At 32.1% G+C, this 11,443-nt stretch overlaps 1 protein-coding gene and 1 pseudogene across 3 annotated transcripts; one reads left to right on the top strand and one right to left on the bottom strand.

The window, feature by feature from the left end:
- The first annotated feature begins 3,401 nt into the window (after positions 1-3,401).
- On the top strand, positions 3,402-7,706 carry LOC114393159 (glucan endo-1,3-beta-glucosidase 4-like). 3 transcript variants are annotated; one of them, XM_028354420.1, is made up of 5 exons: positions 3,402-3,603; positions 4,222-4,330; positions 4,758-6,005; positions 6,873-6,900; positions 7,297-7,706. In XM_028354420.1, exons 2-5 carry the CDS (start codon positions 4,264-4,266, stop codon positions 7,448-7,450), a joined length of 1,497 nt encoding a protein of 498 aa, XP_028210221.1. In that variant the 5' UTR covers positions 3,402-3,603; positions 4,222-4,263; the 3' UTR covers positions 7,451-7,706. The 3 variants fall into 3 exon arrangements, with proteins under 3 accessions (XP_028210221.1, XP_028210222.1, XP_028210220.1); XM_028354421.1 differs by lacking the exon at positions 3,402-3,603 and adding an exon at positions 3,992-4,066; XM_028354419.1 differs by lacking the exon at positions 3,402-3,603 and having other exon boundaries at positions 4,091-4,330.
- Positions 7,707-9,470: 1,764 nt separating this feature from the next.
- LOC114392752 lies at positions 9,471-10,697 on the bottom strand (annotated as a pseudogene).
- Between the last annotated feature and the right edge of the window lie 746 nt (positions 10,698-11,443).

Raw genomic sequence — 11,443 nt, 5'->3', positions numbered from 1 at the left:
TCATATCTGACATCAACAATGTTACAAGATAGATTGAATAGACTAATCATCTTATCTATTGAGAATGAAATACTAGAATTATTTGACTATAAAACATTGATAAGTGATTTTACAACTAAAAATAATAAAAGATTAGTATAAAAATTGATTTTAATATTAGATAGAGTATCTTTCAAAAAATTTCCTTAGGCCTCGTAAATTCTAAACATGACCCTGCTTGATTCATAGTAGGAGTGGGTAAACGAGCTCAGATCCATGGACCGGCCCATGGGACTCGTGGTTTGCATGGGCCATAGACAAATTTTTTTAAAGAGTCCATGGTTATGTTGGATTTTGGGCTTGCCCCGCATAATTCGCAGGTTGTGCGGGTTTGGATTGCGTGGTCCACGGGTCACCAGCCAATTAATCCTAAATTCCTAAACACACAAGGCACAACAACACAATTTCTTCGCCTCAGTCCTCACAACCGCAAATCAATGTTTCTTCTCCTCATGGCATACGTCCCCTCCATCAATCCCTCCGCGTTGCACGCCGCCACGCCACCACCGGGCCACCATCGTGCCACCACCGGACCACCACGCAAGGTCCTTCTCTCTCTCTAGAATTTGGTTGTTTCTTTTGTGTTCTTATTTTTCTGCCATATTGTTTATCTAACACTTGCTCAAAGAAGCCTTATACCTCATTCCTTTGAAACATACACGAAGAATATAAGCTACATATAGTTTTTTATGTGTGTGTATGTGTGTGTATATATATATATATATATATATATATTTCATTTTATATCTTATGTATCATGTCTTTTTTTTATGATTTTATAGGGTCCTTCTCTCTCTCTAGAATTTGGTTGTTTCTTTTGTGTTCTTATTTTTCTTCTCTATTGTTTATCTAACACTTGCTCAAAGTAGCCTTATACCTCATTTCTTTGAAACATACACGAAGAATATAAGCTACATATAATTTCTTATTCATTTTAATGTATCATATCTTTCTTTTATGATTTTAGTAGGGATAGGGGGGTCGGTAGGGGTATCATAACTTTCGATCCTATATTTTCTACACATCCTACACTCTCATCTGTTTAACATTGAACTTATTTTTCATTTGTTAACTTTTTACTGTATAAGATATATAACATTACAAGTCTTTACATTTAGGCAATAAAGCTTCCTCTTAAACTTAATGGTATATTTTATAGTTACATATAGCATTCAAGACATCCCTCTACGTAGTCACTCCACTGGTAGTGCTTGTTTATCAACTATTGATCATTAACAATTTTCACTTTTCTCTTTGCTAGAAAATTTTTAAAAATTGAAATCCAACAGAAACACTTATACTTTTCTTTTGAGCTACTCTGGTAAAAAGCATTTATATTAGGCTTGTGGATGGTAGGGATGAACTAATTTATTAAATCCGTGTAAGAGTGTAGAGTAGACTAATTCAATCCACTATCAATATGGGCTTATGCAGACATATTCACCCCTAATTCAGAGTGAAATTACTCTTTCTCATGGATATAAGTCACATTCATCAAACCACGTAAATCTTACTTATTGTTTTCTTTGCTTCTTTTTCTTGTTAATTTTGGGTTGTGTGGGCTCCACTAAAGGAGGTGTTGATTTACAGAGCATAGGGAGAAAAAGAGAAAATAAAAAAAGGAAAAATCAAAACTTACTTAATGACAACTTAGTCTCGTTGAATCACCATTACACACATAAGTTCTATTTCTATGACAAATAAGTTAAGCAATATCATATAAAAAAATCGACGGCACAACAAATTTATCATATTTTTTATAAATTCAAAGATAAAATTTAATTTTTTATCTTTCAGAAATTTAATTATCAGGCCCAACAAATTCAATGATGAAATTTAATATTTATCCTATAATTAATTTGAAATTTGAGGGAGGCATCACCGAATTTAGTAGCAGGTATCGCGCGATATCGCTTATTAGTAAAACCACTGTGAAAAGGGGAAGAAGAACTAAAAACACTTCTTGACATTTGATTCTATGATAGGGAACAGTGAGGGGGAACGAAGGAGGGGTCATTTTTCCACGCTCGATATGGAGCTGCGCTCCTCGATTCTCGAAATGGCCCCAAATTTTCTTTGTCCTGTCGGGTTTTTGAATTTGGATTGACTATAATCTCTTTTTCTCGCTCTTGGTTCCAAAGAACATGTCAGAGACACCAAAGTCATTTTGGGATAGTTTTTAGTCATTGTAACTTCTCCCTAATTGTTTTTATGATTAGAAAAGAAAAAGAGAATGGGAAAAAATGTGAAATTCGACAAATAACGTGGTAAAAAGAAAAAAAATTGATTTTGGAAAATATATTATATGAAGTTTGTGTAAAAATAACATTTTTTTTAAAAGTTGAATAGAAAGTTTAATCAATTCACTGTATAATAATAAGAGTTTAATTTCTTCTTCTTTTTTTATTACAAGAATTTAATTTCTTTTTACTACTACTATATATGCCGCATACATTAACTCTACTGAGAAGAGTTTTTTTTTCCTTTTTATTCTATACTGTATAATAATTCTTTGTACCATTAGTGTATTATGCACACATTATTTACTCAAATAATAAGACACTGGGCTTCTAAGTTCCTAACTAATTTGAGTTAAGGTGGGGCGAATTCGTGAGGCTCCTTTGAATAAATAACTTAATTACATTTTTATTGAATAAGTATTTATGTAAAAATATGTGTGAATTATTTTTATAATTGAATGAGAAATAAGATTAAACTGTTTTTTATAGTTATTTTTATAAGTTATCTTGCAGAGTTCATTAAAATAAGTTAAAAATAACTAATAGATACATCATAGCCAATTTTCATAAGCTCTCTCAAATAAATACACAAGTTTTTATGCCACAAAATAAGGATAAATAAATCATATATTAGCTCTTCCAGATGGGTTGAAAAAACATAACTCTTTCAACGCTAATTGTCGTCACGAGATTTATATATGAAAATTTAATCTTTCGATGTTTGTGTGAAGATTGATAAGTGTGTTAATTTAAAATAGAAATATTAAATAAAAATAAATATTTATTAGGTTAAAAGCCTGATTTTTTTTAATTTAATTTAACATTAAATATTTTTAATCTCTTAACTAATATTTAAAAAATATCAATTTTAAGAAATCCTAGTAATAGTTTAGCTTTCCAAATTCTACTCAATCAAGTGATCAACTGAACTGTATAGCTTAGCTTGTAGGAAGCACGAGAAGGCAGAAACGAGAGTACACAGTGGTAATAATAATATGGTAACGCACTAACGCGTCATTTGACCTTTCGGCTCTTTTTTGTTTTGGTATGAACAGTGACTTGTGACTGATTTATGACTATGATTGCAGAAGAAAGAAAAAATAGGAAATGAATAACTTTTGGGGTTGGAAGGAAAATCAATGGTAAAGGCAGGCATGGCATAAAATAAAAGTCTCAATTCTCAAACATAGTGTTGAGAGGAAAGGAACATTCCACAACTCAAACCAAACTCAACTCAAAAACTGTGATCAAGTGAAGCAGCCATTGACACTCACTCACTCACTCCCTTCCATAATCACATTCACTTTTTGGCAAGCTAGATGAGGTATTTAGAGTATCTTTAATGAGAATTTTTTAAATAGGCTTTTCAAGTTATTTTTGTGATTTTCAGATATTTTTTATTTATTCCGAGAATATCATATCATTGTAAAAAATCTATACACAATTTTATTCCAATGATAAGAAATTCTAAAAAATTTTAAAAAACTCACATTTTAAATTTTTTTATTTTTATTTCATTATGATTTAATTATAGTATTATTATATGTCAAATAAATATTATTTTTTATTGTTAAGAAATAATTTCTTATATAACACAAATATTTTTTTAAGAAATTTTCCGTGTCACGTAAATTTACTCCAATGAAAAAGAAATGGTAAGAAATAATTTTTTTACTTAAGAAATCCTTCAAGAAATCTTCATTGGAGATACTCTTACTATTTAGCATATAAATTAATATTCATGTTTTGGTTTCTAATTGAATAAACAAAAATGCATTTGGTAAATGGTAAAGCTTTTCCATTAATGAACTGCACTTATAATACAATTGCAAACAAGTGCATTTTAGTGTTATATACTTGGATATCTGTGATCTCATAATGTTAGATACTTGTTAGTTGCCAATTTTAGTGTTTAAAGATGTGATTTCTTTTAATGATGAAGCTTTCATAGTTAAGGCTTTGCCTGGCAGCAATACTGGAAAGGATGAAGCTTAAAAGGTGGCTCGGGAGTGTTTTGTTCCTCATTGTTGCCACAGTGAGCAATGCCGCAGGTAAATCAAAATTTCACTTTTTTTATGTTATGGTTTGCTTGTTCATCTATTAAACTTCCTGATTCAGTTGAAGTTTTACATTGCGGTCACAATTGCGGTTTTGTCAATTCTTGATATTGCGGGAAATTGCAGACAAATATAGCCACAATGTGGTCATGGAAGCCCCGAAAACGTTTACGTTGTGGCCAAAATCGTCGTGGTGGACCATTTTTTCAAACCTACTTGATAGTTAGAATCAAAGATTTTAAGTTGAAACCTTTGGTTTTCTGACATAAATGTTAATAACATGATGCATGGTACTTTTCTCTGCTTAGTTGTTTCACGAATGAATAAGGAGAAGGAATAAGTAGATGCAAATACAAGGAAGAGATACTTGAGTGTGTATCATATATTTTCAGTTGATGAAGCATCAAATTTTTTAATGTAGGTGCATTTGTGGGGGTAAACATTGGCACTGATGTTACTGATCTTCCATCAGCTTCAAACGTTGTTGCTATTCTGAAATCACATCAAATTACACACGTGCGTCTCTATAATGCCAATGGGCACATGCTACAAGCCCTTTCAAACACTGGCATTGAAGTGATTGTTGGTGTCACAGATGAAGAGATACTAGGCATTGGAGAATCTGCATCAGTTGCTGCAGCATGGATCAGTAAGAATGTGGCAGCATACATGCCATCCACTAATATCACAGCAATATCAGTTGGCAGTGAGGTTCTCACCTCAGTCCCAAATGTTGCACCTGTTCTTGTTCCTGCCATGAACCATCTTCACACAGCACTTGTTGCTTCAAACCTTAACTTCCGTGTTAAGGTTTCAACGCCGCAGTCCATGGATGTAATCTCTAGGCCTTTTCCTCCTTCCACAGCCACCTTTAACTCCTCATGGAACTCCACAATCTACCAACTCCTTCAGTTTTTGAAGAACACAAATTCCTCTTACATGTTAAATGCTTACCCTTATTATGGATACACCAAAGGAGATGGAATTTTCCCAATTGAATATGCTCTATTCAGACCCCTTTCTCCAGTGAAGCAAATTGTTGACCCAAACACACTATTCCACTACAACAGCATGTTTGAGGCTATGGTGGATGCTACCTATTATGCCATAGAAGCCTTCAATTTCAATAATATACCTATTGTTGTCACAGAAACTGGTTGGCCAAGTTTTGGTGGAGCAAATGAACCAGATGCTACTACAAAGAATTCTGAGACCTACAATAATAATTTGATTAAGAGAGTAATAAATGGTTCAGGTCCCCCTAGTCAGCCAAAGATAGCCATCAATACCTACCTATATGAATTATTCAATGAAGATAAGAGGAAAGGTCCTATATCAGAAAGGAATTGGGGTGTTTTTTATGCTAATGGAAGTAGTGTTTATTCCTTGAGTTTTAGTGCTTCCAACATGAGTAATGCAAATTCTCAAGGATCATTTTGTGTGGCTAAAGATGATGCAGACACTGATAAATTGCAAGCTGGATTGAGCTGGGCTTGTGGACAAGGCCAAGCTAACTGTATAGCTATTCAACCAGGGAGACCTTGCTATTCCCCCAATAATGTGAAGAACCATGCCTCTTATGCTTATAATGATTATTATCAAAAGATGCATAATGCTGGTGGAACATGTGACTTTGATGGTACAGCTACAACAACTACTGAGGATCCTAGTAAGTCCATGTGCCTTCTTGGTTTTTCTTTTATTTCCAATCTTCTGGCATATTACTTATGTCTCACTTTAAGTTGTTTCTCTGCACTGTCAAATATATGTAACCAAGGTTTTAAATTGCAATTTGAGATTGCACAAAATTGTATAGACAAATACAGCTACAATTGCCACAATTGCAGTTTTCGACTGTGATTTAAAACCTTGTATATAAAGTATAACCATGTGCTCCTAGAATTGTTTTCTTATTGCAACCTGACATTGACAAGCTTGGATCCCATAATCTGCTACCAAGGTTTTAAATTGTCGCCATGGTTGTGGCTTCATTGTGTTTCTTGATATTACAAAAAATTGTGGATAAAGATGGTCGATGTGGCCACAATTCGGGTCACATTAGAGTCACCGTCACTCAAGAAACCTTGATCTTGCGGCCAAATCACAGTTGCAGACCATTTTTTAAAACCTTGCTACTATCCTATTTAGTATCAATGACTTAAGAGTTAAGACATTCCGTGAAAAATATTACAAACGAATTATTAACCAATAAAACAAGGAACAAGTAGAAGAGTAGAGGGACTCCTAAAAAAAATATAAGAGTAGAGGGAGGAAAGTCTTTTTGAGAGAGAAAAATAGCTTAAGGAGAAAGAAATTTCACTTTTCACATATTTTGACCAACAGGGGTAAAAAATAGTAATCGACTCCTTCAAAAATTTATCTAGCAAGAGGACGAAAGGGTCATGATATTGCTAGTTTCTATTTCATTCTTTCATGTTAAATGTTTACTTGAAAGTATTATCATGCCCTCTGACCTCTGTTGAGGAATTCTAGAAGAGTTATGAAATTTAATGATGGAAATTTTGCTGCATTGCAGGTTATGGATCTTGTATATACGCTGGAAGGTGAGAAATGACTCTGTTTAGACCAATTATGAATAGACTTACTAGTACTACTCCGGTCCCTATATATAAAATTGTTTCGACTAATTCATAAAAAATAATTAATTTAATTAATTACATTAAATTTATTAATTATTTATATTATTATTTTAAAATTATCCTTTATTTTTCTCTCTACTTAATTGTTTCTCATCAAGAAATAATTAATATTGGAAAATAAAACACTGTAATTAATTAAAAGTATTATAGAATAAAAATAATTAATGCATCATACTTTTAGAATAATATCTAGACAATAGAGTCAAAAGGGTCTTCTTATATATATATATATATATTAATGGAGGTAATATTTGTTATGATTTTCATATCTGATACGGTTATTGACTATTTTGAGAACAGTGCTAACACAAGAAATGGTGGAAGAAGTTCATCTTCTACAGCACTTGGACTTGGACCTGTAAGTCCAGTTGGAGCTGGTTTGAACCTGCAAGTGTCCACACTTCAGTATTTGATATCGTTTATTAGTGTATTTTTCTCTCTGTTGTTGTCATGACCAGAAGGTCACATGGTTTTACATTGCAATTTCATCAATTGTTTTTTTGGTCCATAATTTTTGCTTAGATCTCTGTGCCATCTTGTATGGTCTATATGGGGTCATTGTAGCTTATATTCTCTAGGTAGGTAGTTGAAGAAATTTAGTGCTTTAGCTGGAGAAGACAAACGAGAGATTGGACCTACGAGAAACCATTGTCATTGTTGTTCACATACAAATGTAGTCAATTTATGAGTAGTGAGTAATGTCATTTCTAAATGACTTTCTCCACATACACGCATATTTTACAACTTCGTGTTTGGAACGTTATAAAGCCGCATCCATTCCAAATTCACGTTAATGACGTGTTTTTACTTTAGATGAATGTGGAGAGAGAACAATGATCCACGTTACAAAATTCATTCCAAACTTGCATGTAACGTAACTGCATATTTTATTACCACACACATTCTCAATTAAGATCTGGATCAATCAAAAACAGGCTATCAAAACTAGTTTGAGGATTATCTACCGCCACATATCAACCACTCAACTAATTATTTAAATATTTATTTTATCCTTCATCCTGCCCTAGATAAGTTAAACAATCAGAATGATTTTAGTTGAACACTTGCTTACAAATGCCTAAATGTGTCTCTTAAAGATAAAAATATAAAATTTAGTTTTTGAAAGTGTAAAAAGTACGATAAATATATTCGACTGTTAAATTTTCGTCCGTCACCGTTAGTAAAATAGTCTATGTGGCAACAAAGGAATGAATTTGTTACGGTAATGATCGTCAACGTGATCATCTTTAATTATCAACATAGAGACATGTTTGTCATATAATATTTTCTTAAACTTTTTGTCTTTGCACTCCACTGACAAATGCATAATCAAAAGATAAAAATACAAAATTTAATCCCTGAAAGTGTAAAAAGTGTCGAACATTAACTTTCGTTCGTCGCCATTAATAACATAGTCAAGATTCGAGAAGTGAAATGAGATATATTTATCTTTTATTTGTAGTAGATTGTGACTAATTATTATAATTTGAAAAGATTTGTAATGATTGGTACACTGGTAATATGTTTATTTTGGTAAATTGGTATAATGTTTATTTTGGTAAATTGGTACAATGTTTATTTTGAATAATTTTTATTGTGAGAGACAAATTATGGTTGATAATCAATATTATTATTATTATTATTATGTTTGTTTTAAACTATGTTTGTTAATATATTTTTTTAAGTGATTATTGTAATGATAACAAATGGCGAAATTTTATCCTAAAATTATATTTTACATTTAAATAAAACGAAATTTTGGATCTAACAAATTAGTCCAATAGAAACATGCTGATATTTAGGTCTAATAAAAATTTACTTACATTTTCGTTCAATAATGATAACTTATTGATATTTTGATCCAATGAAATGTATTGACATTTAGGTCAAAAACAAATTATTGACATTTTCCTCCAATAAAAAATATTGACATTTTTCGTCCAACAAAAAATTATAACATTTACGTCCAAAAATATATCTTAATGACATTTTCATCCAATTTAGTCAGTATGTTCACGTTGACGATTATTTCAGTAACAAATTCATCCCTCTGTGTCATATTTTATTAACGGTGACAAACAAAAGTTAACGTCGAATATATTTTGTTACACTTTTTATATTTTCGAGAATTCAATTTTATATTTTCATCTTTCAGGAATGTATTTGTCAGCGAATTACATATTTAGAAACAAAAATGATTATTTATCCTACTTTAATTATTAGTAACCATTGGATATAAAGTAAGGATTAACCGTGGGTCTCTAAACAACCTCCATAAAGAGTCAATATTAAGAAACCTATAAAGTATCCAATTTCATATCCTTCATGCTGCCCTAGATAAGGAAAACAAACAAAATGTCTTTAGTTGAACACATGCTTGCCCTTACTCATATATCCGGAGGAAATTAGGACCTCGAAGGTTAACTATCAAAAAGGTATACTACAAAACATTAGGCAAGAAAATGCACGATTTGTAAAAGATAGCAAGAAAATGCATAATTTGTAAAATATACAGAACAGTGCATACATATCACCTACAATGGAAAATCTACTGTAGGTGAGATTTTAAGAGTGGATGGAATTCAAATTTAACTGCAAAATGTACACTATACAGATTTTCATTTCATCATTGTGATATAAATATTCATTTGGTCTGACTGAGTCATCAGATTCCTTAGAATCACTCCTGTCAAGTTCCCCTGCATTAGTAAGATTCTCTGGAGCATCATGTTTTGGTGCAGGCTTAGGTGCAGGTTTTTTATTGGCACCGCGGGCATTCTCATCCCCTTCCTCTTGCTCAGCTGCTTCCACATGAGAATCTCAGTCAAGGAAATAACCAAAGTTGATCTATTTTCACTGATCCAAATAGAGACTCTAGTTTATCCCATGACCCCATATGTCTATAAGTGAGGAAAGGAATAAGTAAAAGGGAAAGAAATAAGCAACAGCAATGATCACAATAACTACTTATTTTAAAGAGAACAGTTCAAAGAGAGTCATAGATTTGTATTTAAGGATTGAAAATTTTGCTAAATTGCTATTTGACACAAGCAAAGATGTAAGGATATCAAGATTGTCCGCTGTTCCTCCAGCCATGATTTTGAGAAGATCTTTCTCAACACGGGGAGACAAGCTCAGGCTGAAAATTGGGAAAAAGAATAAAAAAAAAGTTATTTACGAGAGCATGTATATATAGGCGGAGAGGCAAGTTAATGTCTATGTTATGTGAATGAAAAGTATACATTAAGATCAGGCTCTCTGCGAAATCTACGCTTGCGAGCATCTCTCATGGGTGGAGTGAGGCCATGTCTGTACTCAATAACATCTGGTGCAGCATCACCGGATTCCCTCACCATAATCATCTGTTAGTTGGATGCAGTAAGCAGTTAGATAGTTATATGAATCAAAGAGTATGATTAAGAATGAATGAATTATTTGAATCTGACCTGTCCAATATCGGCAGTCTTAGTCAAAGAGTTATCATCATAAGTCTTATTATAGGATTCAACAACGCAAGGAAGATCCAATAGAGAAGCTGGGAAGTGTTCATTCCCAATCATAAATGTACCACTTCTTCCATCCTCACTAAATGACAAATCTAGTGACTTGTCTTCTGATGAAGAAGCATTGTTTTCATACAGAAGACTCTATATCCGCTCCGCCATATTGGGTGGAACTCTAAGTATGAATTGCTCCTCCATAACTACAACCATTAGGACATATTTGGAAACATTAAAATGCTAAATGATTTGATTTAGAAAACACATAAATGAAATGAATTGAAATGATTTAGAAATCAAATCACATGTTTTGTACCCATTATACGAAATGGGATTCAAATGGATTTGGAAATTAATTATTATGTTTTGAATTTATTAAAACAGAATTTATTTCATTTCATTTTATTATTTTTCGTTTCTAACGTTTTATGATTTTAATATAATATGACATTATGAATGAATTTATAACATTAAATCCCTTCTCTTCCCCCAGCATAAAAATAAACAAATAGATAAAACATCATAATCATCAAAACTGTAAGATAAGCAACAAATGTAATATTCCTGAATAGTTTGCTATTTCCGATATCAATCAGCAAGTATATTGATATAAGAACTAAGAATTAAAAGAGTGTACTCACATACTAAATTCATTACTTTCTTGAAGAGGCAATGCATAAACTCATGTTTTAAAAACTTATTTAGGATAATAGCTAGAACGATTATTGGACAATGAACATCAAAAAGAGTCATAAAAGAGAAAACAAAAAAGTAACATGAGAGGAAAACAATCAGCAGGTGCTAGTTGCTACAAAGAGAATTAATACAGTTAAATTCAAATTAACTACAGAAGCTATTTAGAACTAGAATTCCCAACGATAACCATCCAGTGAGCAAAGATAACATGAATTCAGCATCACCATCTGAGAAATAAAAGACTTCATTGC

The sequence above is a fragment of the Glycine soja genome, chromosome 17 (assembly GCF_004193775.1).
Source record: "Glycine soja cultivar W05 chromosome 17, ASM419377v2, whole genome shotgun sequence".
NCBI lineage: Eukaryota > Viridiplantae > Streptophyta > Magnoliopsida > Fabales > Fabaceae > Glycine > Glycine soja.
Note: the sequence above shows the minus strand (reverse complement) of the source record. Positions and strands in the feature narration are given on the sequence as shown.